The sequence below is a fragment of the Miniopterus natalensis genome, chromosome 16 (assembly GCF_054644295.1).
Source record: "Miniopterus natalensis isolate mMinNat1 chromosome 16, mMinNat1.hap1, whole genome shotgun sequence".
Lineage (NCBI taxonomy): Eukaryota > Metazoa > Chordata > Mammalia > Chiroptera > Miniopteridae > Miniopterus > Miniopterus natalensis.
Window position 1 is genome coordinate 38,681,424 of NC_142096.1, and position 19,825 is coordinate 38,701,248.

At 51.0% G+C, this 19,825-nt stretch overlaps 1 protein-coding gene across 1 annotated transcript in view; it reads left to right on the plus strand.

Annotated features, from left to right (window-relative positions):
- The window catches only part of TG (thyroglobulin), a 199,963-nt gene extending 181,425 nt beyond the window's left edge, over nucleotides 1-18,538 (plus strand). Inside the window, exons 45-49 of the mRNA XM_087825191.1 lie at nucleotides 5,657-5,838; nucleotides 8,565-8,672; nucleotides 15,681-15,815; nucleotides 17,266-17,456; nucleotides 18,378-18,538. Of these exons, the coding sequence (XP_087681317.1) occupies nucleotides 5,657-5,838; nucleotides 8,565-8,672; nucleotides 15,681-15,815; nucleotides 17,266-17,456; nucleotides 18,378-18,496 (735 nt within the window). The 3' untranslated portion in view covers nucleotides 18,497-18,538. The remainder of the gene's footprint in view (nucleotides 1-5,656; nucleotides 5,839-8,564; nucleotides 8,673-15,680; nucleotides 15,816-17,265; nucleotides 17,457-18,377) is intronic.
- Nucleotides 18,539-19,825: the final 1,287 nt, after the last annotated feature.

Here is a 19,825-nt window from a genome sequence, read left to right on the forward strand (position 1 = left end):
AGGTCCAAGGAGCAAGCGAGCACATTAAATACGGTTAGAGACAAGGTTTCAGTGAGAAATAACCAGATTTGGGATATATCTTGGCTTGGCTGTTGGGCATATAAGTTTGGGAGTTTAGGAGAGAAATCAGAGCTGTAGACACAGGTTTGGAAGAAATCCAGGAAAATTTGATGTCACCAAAGCCAAGAAGAAAAGCTTCCGAAAGGAAGCCGAGGTCAAGTGTCGGATGTCATTGAAAGCGGCGTGAGATGACGATAGCAATCTGGCTGCTGGACCTGACAGGATGTAGGTCCTCAGTGACCTTGATAAGGGCCATTTCAGCTGAGTGAGGGGGAGGGAAGCTGATCAGAGAGGGCTGCGGGAGAGCAAGGAGTGAGGAAGTGGGCCCCGCGCTTCCCAAAGCCCCCTCTTTCCACTGCGCCATCACCGCATGGACGCAAACACTCAACTACTTTGCTCATTGACAAGTGGCCTCTCCGTCTTGACCCCTCTGTTCCACAGTGAGGTCTGTGTCATGTTATCTTTAAATACTTGGTTGCTGGCCCACAGTAGGTCTTTCATTGATGTCCGTTCAATGAACAAATGAATATTTGTGTCTCCATCTACCTCAGAGCTCTGGAGAATTCTGGGGACATTCATTCATTCATTCCTCCTGCTTTTCCTTTGGAGATTCTGCTCTGGGTCTCTTTCTTCTCAGACCTGTGATGTCACAACCATTTTCCATAACTCTGATAGTAAACAATGTACAAAGATTAATTAAAGACCTTCTGTGTACAAAACACTCCTCCCACGACCCCTACCTGCCACAAGCAGTGTCGGTGCTCCTGCCCCATGATGGGGAGGAGATGAGGCCATGAGCCAAGGCAGGAGGGGTGGGTTAATACGTACCCAGGAGGACAGTCACCAGGACTGTGGTACAAGAGAATGTGGGGAGATGGGGAGATGGAAGGAGACTAGAGACATCTCTTTATTCATCAGGTGACTAGTCTTGGTCTTAGTCACCGAGGATAGGAAAACAGGAGGGGAAGAAAGTTCGGGAGATGAGAAAGAACATGTAGGTGATGAAATTAAATTGTGCTCATGTTGAGTTTGAGGGACCAGAGAGAGTCCCAGGAGGTGAGACATTTGGATATGCAGGTTGGAGGTTTGGGCTGGAGAGAGATTTAAGAATCATTAACTCACAGGTAGTTGTTGAAGCCAAGGGGGAAACAGTACCACCTCGCGAGCATGTGTGGATGGAAGGGGACAGGGTGGCAGCTGGGACCTCAGCATTTAAAAGTATTTTAAAAGTTAAAGACAGCAGAAGGGGTTCTAGACATGAGCCTGAGATAGAGCAGCTTAGGGAAGGGAGATGGAGAGGACAGTTGAGTCGAGGGGGAAAAGAGTGCCAGGGTGGGCATGGTGAACAGGCCCCGAGCGGACTGGGGAGTGTCCCTGTGGCCATCAGTGACCTGGAGAGGGTAGCAGGGTGGCAGTGGGGAGCCAGCTGGCTGTGGAGTGAGGGGTAAATGGACATTATCACTGAATACAGACCCTGGGGTGGGCAGAGGGACAGAAACCCATGCTTGATAGACCTTCCCTTTTCTTGGACCAAAGGAGGAAAGGAGAGTTCTTTGGTCCAAGAAGAGGGAAGGGATTCGAGAAGGGCTCTGGGTGGGCGGTCTCCCTGAGAAGCAGAGGGCCCTGCAGATGTGGGGAGAGCCCAAAGATCACGCTGGGGTTTCAGCAGCACCGTGGGAGCGGTGTGGCAGAGAGGGATCCAGTAGGAGGCAGCAGCGGCTGGTGGGATCCTTTCTGGGGCCCCACAGAGCTGGAGACACTGACTCAGGGACACCTGGCAGAGGGCCTCTCTCACCTCCATGTGGACCCGTGTCTGGCAGTGACTAACCACATGGAGGACCCTCCTCCTGGCCCTTCCTGACGCTGCACCAGCAGCTCAGCCATTTTGACCCTCACCTTCCAGAACCCAGTCCCTTCCCTCCCTGCTGGCCTCGTTGGTGCCACAGTCCTCACCACTGAACATTCTCTGCTGCAACGATTTGTCAGGTATCATGAGTCCCCCAGCTCGGCTAGAAGGCCCCAAAGGGCAGAGAACTTAGCCTGTACTGGCCCCTGCTGCTTCCAAGTGCCAGGGCTGCTTCTGGCACGTGTCGGCAACTGAGAGAAATTTGTTGAGTGGACAGTGAGTTGAAGATGAAGGCCCTGAAGTGAGGAGTTTTCATCATGTCTCTCAAACTACAGAAGAACATAAGGCCATTTGCTTTAAATAATTTACTAACCAGAGGGGAGAGACAAGTAATATTTACTGTCACCGATGTGTCAGCAGCTTGCTAATCACTAAGTCAGTTGACTCTAACGTCAACCCCAGTCACAGACAGGAACATTAGCTGAACAAATTATTGACGGGCAACGAATCTGAGGCCACACACCAGAATGGGATGTGAACCTGGGTCCCTCAGATGCCAGAGTCACACTCAGTCCACTGGGCCTCAGGTGACAGTGAAGTCCTCCACATTCTCTACATGTTTTCGAGGGACTGTCACTTTTCTGTAGGACATATGAATGGCTGTCCTTTAAAAACACATTAAGGATGTGCAGTTCTGGATTGCCCTTAGCAGAGCCCAGCCTGTAGCAGGCCCACCTCAGAGGCAGACCTCGCCTGTCATTACAGCTCGTGGAAGTCAGGCCGGGCAGCCATGTGGTGGCCTCGCTCCCTCCTGGTGACTCTAATAAACCAGCAGCAGCATCTGTGCTTTGTCCTTGCCAAGAATGGAGAGAGGTGGCTCTTGCTGAAAATGGGCCCCTTTACATTCCCATGGTTCCTGTGGGCTCCGGTCCACCCTCCAGCCATCTCCAGGACATAGACCAGCAGACAAGGCCATGCCCCAGCTCGTCTTAGCAGCCCAGATACCCTTAAAATTCATCGAAAGCTCCTGGAAGCACAAACCAGGCCCCTCCCTTCAACTTCCTAGCTGTGGAACTGACTAGGTTGGTTTACATTAGAGGGGCCACCAGCAATGCCCAGGCTTGGTGCCGGGTGCTCCCAAAAGCCTCATCATGGAAGAAGTGTCTAAACCCAGCAAGGAGGCTCTGTCCATTAGATGGGGTTGACCAGTTTCCAGCAGTGATTCAGAAGAGGAGTTCCAAGGATTTGGACTCCTAGCCAATGGGATAGCATGGCTCAGGCCTCTAAGACATGGCTCCTTTGGCCCATTTGGACCAGGCACCAGGTTGAGTCTACAAATATCCAGCAACAGGGGCAACAGACATTGTGCTGAGCACTTTGTGGGAATAATCTCATTCAACCTCAGGATGGTTTTGTGAAGAGGGTGATATTATTGTGCCCCTTTTATAGAGGAGGAAACAGGTGGCTAAGTCACTTGCCCAAGGTCACACAGCTATTAAGTGGCCAAGCTAACATTCAAGCCCAGGCCTTTCCCACTGTGGTATTTGAACTGAGGAGGTTTGACTTTGGACTTCCACTTGCAGCCTGCAGCCTGTATTACCTCTACAAAGGTCAGCGTCTCCTCCGTTCGTGTGTCCAACGCATATTTACTGAGCACCTACTATGCTGTGGCATCACACTGAGCATTGCATGCCCCTCTGCCACATGGTAGTTCTGGCAATAACAGCACAGCACCTGGAGGCCACACAGGAGCCCCTGCCCTGCCTGGGGGACAGGTGAAAAATCATATCTATTGACCATGTGCCCAGAAATGTACTAAACTCTTCATATGCATGTTTCATTGGAATTTGGCTGAAAGTCTATGCAATGATTTTGATATTTGAGAGAAACATACCTGTTAAATGTTTGGCAATAATTGGAGATATGAAAATAATTAACAACATCATTTTTTGTTATGAAATATTCCAAAAATGCAGAAAAGGGGCAGAGAATAATATGATGCAGTTTTCTCCCTAAACTATTAGTAGGTTGTAAAGTCAACTTAATAGATTGCAGGCAAGCATTTTAATAGACTAGAATGGGCGACAATGGAAATGATCAGATGTATTATGTGTGGAAAGAGCCGTGAGCACGAACCCTCAAGAGCATTATTTCAGGGATGTGTGTGTGTGTGTGTGTGTGTGCTCTGTATGTGTAAGATCCTTTCTTACTATAGATCATGGTCAAAGTATTTGAAAGTCCCTTCTGATATGATGAATACTTGTGTGTTCTCTATTCAGATTTAACAGATATTAATATTTTGCCACATTTGCTTCATATCTTTTTCCAAGAAACACACGTTATAGATAGAATGAAAGCTAAGCTCTCTCCGCACCTCTTCCTGTTCTCCTTCCCTCATCTCTCCTTAAGCCCATGGACATACCTCTGATCAACCAGCCCACTGACCGGTCTGGCCTCTTCTCGGTGAGCCAGGCTCAGGTGGTTCGCCCAAGGGAGGGCTGCTCACCCATCACACCCACTCCTCCAATTCTAATCACAGGTCCTGAGTGCTTGGAGATGTTTAGAGAAACCATTTAGACATGCCAGCGTGTCCTGATAAGCGCGTTTCATTGTTGACATAAAAGCCTAGAAATATGTAAACACACATCATAGGACCGGATAAGGGCCAGGGGGTCTGGACCTCGCACTCACAGCTGCGCCTCTGACAATCAGCTGCCCTTGACTTCAGAAATGGGGACCCTGAGTCCTGGGGGAAGGAGATGGTCCTCCCCAGTGTCCCCAGGGATGCGGGGATGAGAGAGGAGGGCCGAAAGAGGAGGGGCAAAGGGGGGGGAGAGAGAGAGAGAGGAAGGAAGGAGGGAAGGAAGGAAGGAAGGAAGGAAGGAAGGAAGGAAGGAAGGAAGGAAGGAAGGAAGGAAGGAAGGAAGGAAAAAGGGAGGGGGGAGGGAGGGAGGGAGGAAGGAAGGAAGGGAGGGAGGGAGGGAGGGAGGGAGGGAGGGAGGGAGGGAGGAAGGAAGGAAGGAAGGAAAAAGGGAGGGGGCGAGGGAGGGAGAGATAAAGGTATTTCCTTGTAGCGACGCATTCCCAGAGAGCCGAGTGTCTTCCTGATCGTCCTACACTTAGTGACCCTGCCCTGTCCCTGTCACCCTGCTCGGTTTCTTGTCATAGCCCCGCCCCCGCTGAACGGCACAATTCTTTGCGTGTCTTCCATCTGCGCCCACTGGCGAGCTAGGCCGCGGGAGCCTAATCGGGGCGCTTGATTGCCATGTTCACGGCTGTTTTCGGAGGCCTGGCACACAGCTGGCCCTGGATGAAGAGTGTTTGTCACTGTGACGTGTACAGAAAGCGGCCCTGTGCTGAGTGACCGAGTCAGTGAACGAGCCTGACGTTAGGTCTCCCCACAAAAGCAGGCGACACAAGGGCAGCAGGTAGAGTGAGCGGCACGGGTGTGTGGCCCGCGCCCTGAGGGAGGCTCATTCAGGCGCCACCTGATGGCTCCGCGGCCGCCCTGCGGTCCTCCCCAGGGCCCCCGGGGGCGCCGCACAGCCCTTGCTCAAGATCACGCAGCTGGAGCGGGCAGAGCTGGCATCCAAACCCGAACCCAAGCAGCCTGAGTCCAGCACCCATGAGCTTAAAGCCATGTCCCACCGTTTCCCAGAGAGAACATTCTAGACTGAGGCTCTGAGGAACGTTGAGTCAAGGCTTTCAGAATCTGACTGGAGAATTTTCATCTCTCTTTCTTTTTAAAAGCAATTTGAGGAAAGTCAAGGCCGGACCAGTAGCAAAACAGCCTTTTACCGGGCGCTGCAGAACTCACTGGGCGGCGAGGACGCCACCGAGGGCGTGCGGGCCGCCGCCACCTGGTACTACTCCCTGGAGCACTCGGCCGACGACTACGCCTCCTTCTCGCGGGCCCTGGAGGCCGCCGCCCGGTAAGAGCCCTGGGGCCAAGGCGATGCTCAGGGCAGAGAGGGAACTGAGGTGGGGGGCTGGTTCCTGGCACCGTCCTTTGTTGGCATCATCCAATCCGTCCACAGCCAGGGTGACTGCCCACTAGTGAGAAATGAGGGCTGACCCAACTCTCCCCCAGGCAGTGCTCATGCTTTTGGGGGACACAGACAGCTCTTGCCAGGCACCTGTGGAATGCTCACCCCACCCCACCCCACCCCACCCCGCCCCATGCTGAGAAGCAGCTGCTCAGCAAATGCAGATGGGGAGCCTGCAGCGCTCAGCCCAGCAGAAGGACTCCAGTGCCCAAACCCTGGCCGCCCTTGAGAACAGTGTGGGGAGTGCTCAAGGGCAGTGGGCACGCAGGCCCCATAAGCATCAGTATTTTCACAGGGCCCCAGGCGACTCCACTGCGCATCCAGACTTCACCTTGCACGTGAGAAGGTGTATGGCTGATGTCACACCCCAGACAGGCTTCCCACACAGCCTGCGTGTCTCATTAGTCAAGCTCATTGCTTCAAGCTTCCCTGCTTCTGGGAAGCCGGCCCTGAGTGTCCCACCCCAAGAGCAGTTAACAGGTGCCCCCCATCCACCACAAGTTGTGCCATCCCCAGAACATCCCTCTCTCTCAGCACCGTCCCCACCCACACTGCACTCATCAGGACCAGCCTGTCTCCCAGTCCATGGTGGCCTCTCTGGGGCCAGGAACTGGGTTTTACATGAGCACATAGTGGGTGCCTCCAGAAGTGAGTTTTGAATAGAATAAAAAAATAGCCAGGGTTCTGGTTCTCCCAGCCTGCAGAGCCCCCGGGAACAAGACCACAGTGGGGACTCCAGCTCTCTGTCACCTCTGAGCCCCTCAGAGGCCCCTTGATGTGCTGCTCTGTTTCCCTGGCAGGGACGGCTCTTCCTCCAGGGAAGGAACATGGCCAGCTGGGTGGTTTTGGGTCCCTCTCCTCTGGAAGTCTGAACTTGCCTTCGCTCTTTGTCCTTTGTCCTTTGTCCCCGGGCGCAGAGCCAATGCCATGGCTCAGAGCCTGTGCCGAACCTGACTATGTTGGGAAGGGATGGACTGAAGGGTGCTGAGACCCACTGCCTGGCATGGTCTCTCCACCCAAGACTTTGTGGCTTCCAAGTGGAGGGTCATTAGCTCAGAATAAAACTTCGCTCTGCTCACTGGGATTGTGGGCACCGTAAGGCTTTCATTTTCTCTCTGATGGAGGGCTCAGTTCTAAACCAAACAGCCACTCGCTATTCCTGGAGGCCCAGCCTTAGGAGGGCCCCTGAGAGCTCACAGAGGCCAAGGCCTGTACTTGGAGAGGCTCAGGACCGTGTCAGGACTGGCTCAGATCTGTGTTGCAAAAACAGCTCAGGGCTAGACTTCAGAAACCTCCGTTCCTGCCCTAAGTTTGCTTTTAACTGGCTTTGAAGACAATCTACCCATGAGGCAAGAGCTGAGGTCTGAGGGAGGACAGGTAACCAAGGAAGGCTTCCTTGTGGAGGCAGACGGCAGACGTCAGGCTTCCCTTAGCTCAGGCCCTCCTTCTCTCCTGGCCAGACTCAGGCAATGGCCTCTGTGGGCCTCTCTGTCCCTGGTCTCCTTGGCAATTCCCCACCCACCCCATGGTGCTCCCAGTGTGTGACACTCGTAGGTCGGCTCTCATCCCGGCCCTGCTCACCATTCTTCAGGGAACCATGACATGGAGCTGCCCCCATCGCCCTGCCAGACCCTCACCGAGGGCCCTGCCCTCCCTTAGAGCCTGTCCTGTAAACACTGGAGCTGCCCATAGACCGGCAGAGGGGGCGCTAACCCTCCTCACTGAGGGACTTTCATGGGTGTTATTGGACCCGGTGGTTACAGCATCTCTGTACCGTGGGCCCGTGGGCCCTGTTTCTCAGCCGAGGAGATGGAGTCAAGAAGATGCAGGGAGGGCTGAGTGGTGGGCCCAGGCTGGCTGTGGTCTGCCCGGTTCTAGCCAGGCAGCCCTTCCAGCACCCAGCTTGCCCTGCCCCCGCGGGGCCGCTGTGGTAAGCGGGCCGTCTTACTCACATCACCCCAAATGGGAGCTGCTGGGAAGCCCCTCCACCTCCTCACTGCTGACGTTTGAACTAGAACATTCTTTCTGGGGAGGGCTGTTCTGCATATCTTAGGATGTTTAGCAGCGTCCCTGGCCTCAACCTACTAGATGCCAATAGAAACCTTTCCACCTCCAGCTGTGGCAACCAAAACTGTCCCCAAACATTGCCTAATATCCCCAAAGGTGGAGACATCCCAGTTGAGAGCCTCTGGTCTAAGGTATCATATGCACAAAGCATCCTGAGTTCTCCATGTTTTAAAATGCACAATTCTCTTATGTTCTACTTCATAGTATGTTGTATTGATTTTACCATAAAATGTTTTGCTACCAAATTTTTAAGTGACATTGATGTTCTGAGAAGATGTTTGTCTCACAAGTCTCTTGATCCTAAGATGCGTTGCCGTGGACACCAGCATGTGATCACAGCCGGCCATAAAGTAGACTGGTTCATGTGCTGTCCCCTCGCTGCTCCATTGAGCCAGTTGGGGACTTTGAGGAGGCTGTGTGCTCCCTGAGGCCTGTGCAGAGGGGCTTGGTGGCTGAGGGGCCGTTGCCTGGGAAAGCCTTTGCCTGTCACAGTTGCCCGTAGAGCTGTGTGACACTAGACCCCTCCTCTGCCCCCTTTTTACCAGGGACTACTTCATCACCTGCCCAGTGATTGACATGGCCAGCCAGTGGGCAAGGAGGGCCCGAGGAAACGTGTTCATGTACCACGCTCCCCAGAGTTATGGCCATGGCAGGTAAGGTGGCTGTGTGGCAGATGAAGGGAGTATGGCGGGAAGTCCCTGCTCCTTCTGCTCCTGTGATCCACAGGATGGCAGAGAATAGAGGGCAGGACCGAGGGACAAGCCCTGATTCGATGATGTGGGACTCTGCCCTTAACCTGTGTGAGCCTCAGTCTCATCATCTGAAAAATGGGTATAATAGTAACAGGCACTTTATTTCACAGTATTGTAGAAAAGGAAAGTAAAATAAAAGATATAGAAAGTGCCTTGGAATTGCAATATTAGCTATTGATGAATTAACCTGGCTGGGGGGAGCTTTAATCCCACATGTTTATGCCTCTGAGAACAGGAAGGTGATCCGACCACCTCATTTGACAGGTGTAGAACGGGTCCTTTCCAGTCTAGTTCATAGGCTCCATGGGGGCTCGGTTTTGCCATATGCAAAATGGGAGTAGAGGCGTGGGAGGGGCCAAGAGCACTGATTCTTCAATGGGTTCTGAGGGGCCCTGTAGCCAGGGCCCCCGGGAGAAGGAGAGAGAGGTGCAGGGCCTGAGCTTTCCAGCCCCTCTCTTGTTGTCTCAGAGCTGCACCTCGAAGAAAATTTAAGGTTATGTAGTTCAGAGAGGTATGAAAGACAAGTGGGCTCCGTCACCTTCAACGTGCCATCTAACTCTCACATCCTACCAGTTTTGGAGGAAAGAGGCATCCAGAGTCCCTGAACCATTTTTCAGGCAGAGATGGTGGCACACGTAGAGAGGCAGAAAGTGTTCTGGTTCGAGCAGGGACTCCGGGCCGACTGCCTTGGCTGGAAACCCCCTCTGATTCTTATTAGCTGGGTGACCTAGGCAAGTCACTTAACAGCCTCAGTGACTCAGTTTCTTCATCTGAAAAATGGGAATAAGAGTAGTAGTACCCACTTGAGAGGGCTGCTGTGGTGATTACTTTGTAAAGCAGATGGGTCCTGGTGAACTGTAAGTGCTAAGCGTCCCGTTTTTCTTGTCCATCAGGACGCCTTCCTGGCAGCTCTCTGTCTTGTGTCTTCTCTGCCCACCACAGTCACAGTGGATGCCAACTATGTAGTAGATGCTTGAATCAATGAATGAATCACAGAAACTAATTTAATTTGTTGGCAAGTTGATCTCACTCTGCTAGAAAAGACAGCTCTCTCCCTGTGCCCTGGAGCTGTCACCCTCTCATTTATTCCTGGCTCAAACCTACAGACTTAAAATATATGTGTGTGCCTTACGTGTCCAGCCATCTGTCTCATGCCTCCATTTCTGTAAGCATATATTAGCTTTCCTGGCATCACTAGAGAACAAAACACAATAAATTACCACTTTCTCACTGACTGTGGTTAATGAATCACAGACTAGCGTGGCTCTGTGACGGCTCACCTGTGTTATAGATGGGATTTTTGTCCCTGAAATTGAGGGACAAACTCTGGTAGGAAAGACTTGATTGATTTTGAATGGAGGGTGGGGTGGGCTAGGGCTCTTGAGATTAAAAATCTACCCAGGCTCCATGTAGGAGGCTGCACTACTCTTTAATTTTGGAAGTAGTGGCTCAGTACAGTGGAAGAACACATTTTTTTTAGGTTAATTTCATCTCTTTCACTTATGAATTCTCTTCATTTGAGCAGATTCTTGTACCTTGATTTCTTTAGCTATAAAATGGGTATAGTTACACCTGCTTCACAGTGTGAAGACTCAAGTCAATGGGCAGTAAACACCTGGCATGTTGTAGCTGTTCAATATTGGTTATTTTCCCTTTAGGAAAAATAAGTTTCTGAGAACTAAAAAAACCCACAAAACTTAAAATGACTAAAGAAGCAGTAATGTTCCATCTTCATAAGTTGTCCCAACCCTGGAAAACAAAGTCATAAATTCTAGACTGAAGATATTTTGTACAACACATTCTAGACAGTTCTGTGCATTCCAGGGGCTTTTAACATTTCAGATTCAAAACAGTATCTTTCTAGTTGACTGTCTTGGTGAGTTTGTTGGAATTAGCAAACCAAAGAAAATATTAAGTGGCTGGATTCTTGAACTGGGTCCATTGGTCTAGCTACATCCTGTGTGATTAACAAGATTATTTCCCAGTAAAGATGGAAGTAAGTCATTTTCTGAAGCTGACCACTCCAATTTTGTGATATGGAAAAGCCTATGGTGTACACCCTCTCCAACACCAATTCAGTAAATATTTACCTACTGCCTTCTCTGCCCCAGATCCTCTTCTAGCTCCTAGAGATGGAGCAGCCCATAAGCCTCTTGAAACTAGCACAATAAGCAGGGAATGGGGCTGATGAGTGTCTGCAGATAGGGTGCAAAGAAAAGACAACCCACACATAAACAGGCAGAGTAAATTCAAATAACTGCTCTGGAAGGAGAAAAGGAAAAGGTTTGGCATGTTGGAGGGTAAAGGAGGGGGCCAGAAGCTGGAGTTTATTGAAGAGAAGGAAAGTAAAGTGGTTGGAGATTCACGGGGGAAAAAGACAGGATCTTGAAGTTCACATAGGAGTTTATAAACAATGGCAGGCAAAAAGGTAGTATTTTATTTGAGTATGGTGAAAAAGCACTGGAGATTTTTAAGAAGCCATGTTATATAGAATGCCCATTGGTCTTTTCTTACCCATTCAAAACCTAGCTCTCTGAAAGCCAAGGTTTTGTGTGTTTTTTAATAGAATGTAGAATAGAAACCCTGTTTTCCCATGCAATGATCAGTTAGTTAATCAGAAAATCCAATTAAAATGGAGACTCCTAGGAAATGATTAAGATAGGTACACCACAACTATTTCATTTGAGCTCAGCGTGGCCAGTTGCCTTTGTTTGGGCTCAGGGTCAAAGGCTTGAGCAGGTACTGCTGTTTGGAGCTCTCCCTGTGAACTTCACAACACAACAGTGCGTGCTCTCTCACTGCACACAGTGCGTGCGCTGTGGCTGCCCCTTTGACTTTCTTGGAAGTGGGGCATCCACATGCTGTGTGATTAAGCTCCATAATTACAATAACAAACGCAAGGGGCATAAACAGGTTCGAGACAAACACGGTCGGCTCTGGGTAAACACGAACTTCCTGGCGGGAGTGATGCCTCGGGCCAGGGCCGGGAGAGGTCGGCCTTTCTGAGCAGCAGCCCCTAGGCACAGTGGAGGGAGGGAGGGAGGGCGCAGGTGAGCCCAGCGAGTCCACTGGAAGCTTCCCCGGCACTGCCATCCACTGTCACCCAGCTGTGCCGGGCGTTAGGGACTTATGGAAACATTGCAAGTGTGTCACTTGGCTCCAGGGGTGGCATTATTCTTCTCCATAAATTGGGGAGCTCATTTTTTAAAGAACTGCGTGGTGCATGCTTTGGTAGAACAGAAGCCATTTGTCTGTTACTCGTGGGCGAACTTGAACTTTGCATTAGATGTGCCCGGAGAAGCACAGTAACGGGCTTCTATGCGCGAGTCACTTACCAGAGCCTCAGCCCTCAAAATAAAAGCCTGGGAAGCAGGAGGAGTTTCATGCTCTTCCTTCCCTAATTTCCTCTGGAGGAAGTTATCTAGAGATGCCAGCTACAGATAAGAAGGGGAGTGTTTTATGGGGATGAGGTCAATGAACTTCCTCCTGCAGACAGAACAACAGGGAAAGAAGGCTCTGGAACAACAGGCTCTGAAATCAGTGCAACCAGATGGGCTGGAGCGAGGGGCCTTTCTGCAGCAGAAGCCTCTTGAACCCATTATCGTGAGAAGAACCACCTTCGTCATGCACTTAAGATCCTACCCACTCTCCCCCCTGGCCTCAAGGGGAGCCCAGCTCACCCCACCTTCCCAGCTCCAGTCATTGTGTTGGCATGGCCAAGGTCAAGGTCACGTGCATTCCTTTGGTGACATCATCTCAGTCACTGTGCTGCCTAATTAGCCCCCAGTGCCCATGAATGAGGGTCCCTCATGCTGGAAGCAGAGCTCCAGCCAGGAGCTGGCACAGGGAATAGTCTCTGAAGTGTGGCTTCTGGCCTTGGCTTGCTACAGTGCAGGCGGAACCTCCCTGTGCGTCCACATCAGCACCGTTTAAGGCAGGTGGGATAGCTGAAAGGTCAGGTAGGGGGACATCGTGTGGAAAGAACCAGCCTCTGTCTTTCCTGGACACCTGCAGCGACCCTGTGACCTGTTACTTCTGATCTTTGTTTTCCCTTTGCTCCAGGAATGGTCCTAAAAGAAAGGGAGCTTGCAAATGGTCTGCTTAGAAACGTCGATGTGCCCTGTCCCCTTTCAGAGGAGGCTCTCAATTCCTCCAGCCTCAGTTCTCACACCTTTCACAGAACCGGAGCGTAATTTTATGGTTCTAAAACTTTGGGTTTTCCTGGACCAGGACACATTCCCATTTCACTTTGCAGCGTGATGCACTTCTCCATGCAATACACGAGGCCAGAGTGTTGGGGACTCAGTTACCTGTCGTAGCAGCTCCCCTTGCGGCCACCAACCACTCGCCCAATCACACCTCCCTGTCCCCTTTTCCATACAAAGCACAGAACCTACTCCACGCCATCACACGCGATCACACGCACCGAGTCTCTGCCCAAAACACACCCCCTTCACCCACGGGCTAAACCCCACTCCTCTTCCAAGCCTGAGTCAACTGTGGTTTCCTCTCTGACTTTCCACAAGTCCTCTCCATTTCCTCACCTGAAACAAGGGTATCACTTTTTCTCTCCTCCAATGGCACTTTGTAAGTATTTCCATCCTTTGATATCTATCTCTCTATCTCTCTACCTGTCATACAGGTCACGGCATTTTATTTTTTAATGTTGACTTCTTTGCATTCCCTTTAAACTGTGAGCCCCATGCCAGCTTGGCTGACTTACCCCTTTTTTTATCCCCGGCACCTATTCAGAGCACGACACAGTAAGCATTCAGCAAGGGTGGCTTGAGTGCGGGCTTGTCCTGACATCCTGTTTTGCCACTGTCCTCACTGAACTATATTCACATCCTGAGACCGAACACACACAGTCATCCCTCAAGCTGCGTGGCTGTCAGTCCTTCCCACAGTCTGGCCCAATGTCAGGTTACCAGCATCAGCAACTCCTCCCTAGGAGTCAATCTGTAAGTTTGAAAGGGAATCCATTCACCCTCTCTCCTCGGGCATCTGATGACACCACGTGAGAGGCTGAGTAGGGATGATCTGACCCATTTTACAAATTCAAAGCCCAAGGCTCAGAGTCAGTGGTGGAAGTGGGGTTTGACTCAAGCCCACTCAGCCTGAGCACGAAGCTTCCCCAGGCCCCAGGCCCACATGTGACAGGAGAATATCCAGACCTGGCCTGAGCCCAGAACAAGTCACTGTCACATTTGGGAGAATTTGACTGAAGTATTATGACCACAAACAACAAATGACAACTAAAAGCTAAATGAAACCAGCAGGACTGTACACTATGTGACTGCCGTGGGTTTCTGTGTCTATCAGCGGTCGAACCCAGCACAGAGCACAGAAACCAAAGCAATGCGCACAGACCGTCTGCCCCAGGCTTCAAACACGCAGCTATTGGGTTTCTCCCTTTACCTTGCCAAGCCCTGGTGTGTTCTTTCCCGTCTCCTGCTGATGCTGCGTCCAGATCCCCCTTCTTCCTCCAGAGGATCCTAGGACTCTCAGCCGGGGCGCCGACTCACTGAAGGCTTGGTGCTCCCGTCCCAAATGCCTATATCCGAGGTTCCCACTGTCGGCCCCTCCTCCAGATGCCTGCCTTAAACTGCTCAAAATAACTCCAGCATCCTGATAAAGATCAGCCCTGCTAAGGAAAAAACAAAGCAGAAGTCCTCACACACAACAGGCCCTCAGATTAAACACATCGGATGGGCTGGAATGCCAGGCCTTGCCCCGAAGCAGGGCTCTGGAGCCTGCTGGGGTCACAGGCGGCGATGGGCTGGTGCCGGCCGACGCCAGCTCACAAGAACCAGTGTGCATGTCTTGTTCCAACTCCGTGTTTGGCAGGAGTATTTACACCATGGAAACTGGCAAATGCTACAGTGGAGGACTTCTCACCACACTCTGCAAAGCCAGGTGTTAAACAGTCACCTGCACACCGTTGGCACAGACCTTCTTGAGAATGTGATGAGAGCTATGGCATCTCTCCCGAGAGAGGCTCATATAGTTTCACACCATTTCACACAGAATATCAGGGAACTCGTGGTCTTCTGAAGCCCTATAATAGAACCCCCAGGATAAAGAACTCCCCCATTCTTAAGCTTTCGGGTGTTTCTCACAGGGAAAATGGAAACATAAATGGACCTGTGAGCCAGAAACTGGGCCAGAGATTTAAAATATTTTATTGCAAAATGTCATCCAATGTCTGGAAGCATGATTGTGCCACCATTTTATAGATGAGCACTCAGTGTCCCTATCTATAGGGACCAGAGAGTTATGTATCTTGTCCAAGATTTCACAGATCCTAAGCAATTGAGCTTGGATTTGAACCGAGGACTCTGACCTTGAAAGTTTGTCTCTGTTCGTCTAGAAGGCAGCTTTCTTTGGGAGACACAGTAGACAAGCTCTTATGGTAGGCAGAATAGCAACCCTTCAAAGTGCCCACGTCCTAATCCCCCAAACCTGTGACTATGTTACCTTACATGGCAAAGGGACTTGAGATAGGAGACTGTCCGGGATAATCCAGGTGGCCCGATCTAATGACATGGGTCTTTCAAAGCAGAAGAGGGGGTCAGAGGGAAATGCGGGAGAGAGAGGCGTGCACAGGACTTGACTCACTGTTGCTGGCTCTGGGAATAGAGGAAGGGGGCTGTGGATAGTGGCTGCTAGGTGCTAAGAATGGCCTTTAGTTTATAGCCAATAGATATGCCACAGATCTGCCCCAAGGGGCACATGGACACAAGGTCCAGCCAAATCTCAAGTAAACAAAGCACTAAGTAGGAATCCTAAATGTAAAGAGAGAAAAGTCTTCATTTGGGAAGGAATGCTGGTTTGGGGCTCATTTCATGTTTCCAGCAATTTATTTTTCCTTTAACTTTTGCTTCTGCTTATCTCCGTGTGTTTCCTCAGCCTGGACTTGCTGACCGATGTCCAGTATGCCTTTGGGCTGCCCTTGCACCCTGCCTACGAGGGCCAGTTTACCCAGGAGGAGAAAAGCACGTCCCTGAAAGTCCTGCAGTACTTTTCCAACTTCATCCGCTCGGGGTGAGTGGACCACGTGCCCAATGCAGTCACTGTGTGCTCCAGCCCACCCCAAACACAGAGGCCACGTCTCGCCTGGTGGACTCGCCCTCTCCTCCCTAGATGGTGCAGTCACCTGCCACTGGTCTCCCTGTCTCAGTCTCCCCTCTCCGGCCAGAACCCCCTTTATGTAGATTAATCTGGGTGAAGAAACGTTTCAGTCAGACACCCTCTTGTTGACCACATCTGATGGCCCTGGATCAGGGTTTCTCAACCTCAGTACAGTTGACCCTGGGGCTGGACAAGTCTCTGGGGTGGGGACCATCCTGGGCACTGTAGGCTGTTTAGTAGCACCTCTGGCCTCCGCCTCACCCCATCCCAGGTGTGAGAACTCCAGGTATCTCAGACGTTGCCAAATGTCCTCTGGAAGGCAAAGTCACCTCAAGTTGAGGACCACTATGCTGGACTATCAAATTAAGTGAAAATGCTCAAGACCTGCCAATGTCTTCCTCTAGCCCCCCCATATACCTCCATTCCAGCCCAACTGGTATACTGGCCCCACTGTTCCCACCTCCCACGTTGCCTCCTGCTGTTGCTTCCCCTGTAGTTTACCCGCCTCCCTTTATCCCCTTGCCACACACGCATTGGTCACCTGGCACGCACTAGGTCCCCGGGAAAGATAAAAGGTAAAAAAGTCACAGTTCAATTGTAGGCCACTGACAGTCTGAAACATAAAATCCAACCGTAATTAAAAGCAGGACAAACAGACCTTTTTGCATTATTTTGTGGGGGTTAAGTAGAAAGGTTTCTTTTCATTTGGAGTTTGAAAATGTCTCGCTGAGGAGGCGGCCCTGCAGCGGGGCCTCAGAGGATGAACAGGGTACTGAGGGAGGCCGAGGGCAGAGGGCGCCCGCGGCAGGAGCGCGCGGGAGCGAAGGCGGGTAAGAAGCACGCCTGGTTCGGTGAATGTCGGGAGGTCAAGCCTGCGTGGGGGGCATGCTGGGAGAGGGGCCTGGGCGGCAAGTCTGAGAAGGAGCCTGTATCCGAGACGATGTGACATCCCCTTTCCACAGAAAGCTGACCTGTAGGTGCAGACCAGCGTGCCTGGCTCTGTGCTCCCCTCCCACCCAGGCCGTGGGCAAGCACAGGCATCCCAGAGACTGGCTGTGGTGTCCAAAAAAAGGACGCCAGGACATAACAGGGCACGGTGGCCTCCTGAGCATTCAGAAACCCAGGAGGGCAAAGCCAGTGCCGCTGGGTCATGAACTCACGTCTTTTTCTTCCAGAAATGGCCTAAGAGCGTGAGTCAAGGGCCTCCATTCCTTAAGCATTTGCGATGCAGCAGTTAAACCCTGCTCTGATGCCTACAGATGGGTGAGCTGGTCCTCGGAGACCAGGGGCAAGTGGAAGTGGTCTCAAGCGATGAAGGGAAAGACAAGTTTCCTTCATGGATGTTTCCTTCTCATTTTCCCAGAAATCCCAACTACCCTCATGAGTTCTCGAGGAAAGTGCCTGAATTTGCAGTCCCCTGGCCTGACTTTGTCCCTGGTGCTGACGGAGAGAACTACAAGGAGTTCAGTGCCCTGCTCCCCAATCGACGGGGCCTGAAAAAGGCCGACTGCTCATTCTGGTCCAAGTACATCCGGTCCCTGAAGGCACCTGCAGGTAAGGGAGCCTGGAGCCGGTGGGGCAGGTGGAGGGAGGGCAGGGAGTTGATCTTCAGCATCTCCTGTGTGCGCTGTGCGTCCTGGAGCCAACTGGGTCATTGGGATGCCATCAGCACAGCTCTCGCTCATGAGGAGCTCGCAGTCTGGGGGACTCCTCTTTGCCAAAGGCCTCTTGTTCTGATGGAGGCAGGAGGTGGAAGTGAGAGAGAGAGAACACTGTGTGAGGAGGCTGGAAGGGCTGTGGGACAGTTGAGTGGGGAGAGAAGGTAGGACCGTGAACCTCATTCTCGCTGCCCTTGTAGGGCTGGGAAAACACCTTGGAGAAGGAGTTCTAGCGGGAGGGGAGGGGGTAGGCATTCTACCTCTTCCTGCTGAAATGGACTTCCTGTCAAAGAGAACTTCCTATCAAAGAGGAGTTAAGGAGAGAAAAGGAACCATGATAAGGGCACCGGGAATATTGAGATAAATGCAATGCTCTTAAGAAGCTTCTGGGAGTGAGGGAGGGAGTGACATAACCCAGTGAATGTTCTTCAGCTTTCCTGGTGCACGCTGGGAGTCTGCACCAGAGCTAGGGTTGGGGAAGGCTTTACTGGGGAGGTAGTGCTGGGGCACAGTTTTTCAGAATGACAGGAGGTCTTCATGGGGAGACCGATAAGAGTGGAGCATTCAGCAGGGAGGTGACCTTGTCCAACATATTTTAGACTCTCACCTCTGCTTTTACCTTCTAAGACCAAGAGGCCCTTAGACTCCTGTTATACCCTTTGCATATCCCTACTGCCAGGTGAACTGAAAATGCCCCTCTGTAGGGATTAGTAGGGAATGCCCATCAGAGACTGCTGTCTCTTCTGGTCAAAAAGAATGAGACGAGGGAGGAGAAGCCCGAATCAGGATTGAACCAGCCTTGCCCCTCATGTTTCAGATGAAGCCAAGGATGAGCTGTCAGCAGCGAATGAAGAAGATGACCAGCTGGCTGGCTCTGGCCTGAGAGAAGACCTCCTGGGCCTCCCAGATCCAGGCCCCAAGAGCTACAGCAAGTGACCCCTGAGACTTCTGCCCACCTTGCCAAACCCACCCCAGGCTGCCACCCTGGACACCTTATTCTCTAAAACAGCCACTAGCTTTCAATAAAGTGACTATATGCAGTAAAACATTAGTGACTGTGATTTGTTAATTCAAGACTGCCCTTGGGAGATCCCAAGGTATGACTTAATAATCTTCTAATCTTAAATGTCTAACTGAGTTCTGAAACTCAGGCTGCTGTTTCCATACATCAAATATTTACATAGCATCTTCTGTGTGCCAGGCTCTGTGCTGGGGAGTCAAGAACCCTGCCCTCCAGAAGTAGAGGAGAGCAGGTAAATAGATGTGACAGAGGATATAAGCATCCATCAAGGGCAGGCCCCAGAGTTCTACCTTCATGTTAAAAAGGATTCTCTTGTGAAGGTTCTAGAAAGGGGGTAGGAGTCCAGCTAGGCTGGTGCAATATTCTAAGCAAAAGACAATGAGGTTTGAATCAAGGCAGAGAGGGTAGAAATGCAGGAGGAGCATATTCAAGAACCATTTAGGAAGTAGAATTGACAGGACTCGATTGAATGTGAAGAGGCTGGTGCAAGGAGATAGAATTATGACCTTGGCTTTCAGTCTATTTGGGTTTCCCCAAAAACAACTGATTTTATAATTCACACTCCTAAGGGACACATTCATGAAGGCAAATCTCCTGTTTACAGCTGTCTCTCTGTCTCTCTTAATCACACACACACACACACACACACACACACACCCAAGAAAAAGCAGATGGAGCTGATTAACAGTCTGTCATTTACATGGCATATCATGAGATGTGTTTACACATATCATCTTATTTGAACATAGACCAAACTCAGGGATGATTAGTATGCTGGGACTGTCACCCCATTTTGCAGGTATGGAAGGTAAAGCTCAGAAAGGTTTAGGGTGTGTCTGATTCACACAGGAAGGAGGTAGTGAATCAAAGTTCAACTTGGGTTTTCTGATTTCTGTTTCCTTGCACTTCCTGGACTTCGAATAGGTCTAGATGCATGTTGTGTGTTCTTCAAAACCTAGTGGTGGCACTGAAAACCCTAGGTAACCTCTAACTTACATTATAGTCTCTATCAGTTAGGATGGGAACCCAAGCACCCAACTAAAGTGCCTTAACTAAAAGATAATCCTAGAGGTGGTTGGTCCTAGGACTGAGCAATGGTTCAGTTATGTCATCAAGGGTCCAGGCTCTTTCCAGCCCTCCTATTTACTGTCTTCAGTGCCTCAATGACATCTCACGTCACTGATGCAATATGGCTGCCACAGCTCCAGACATCATATCCCCCCCTGACAGCATCCCATGATGGA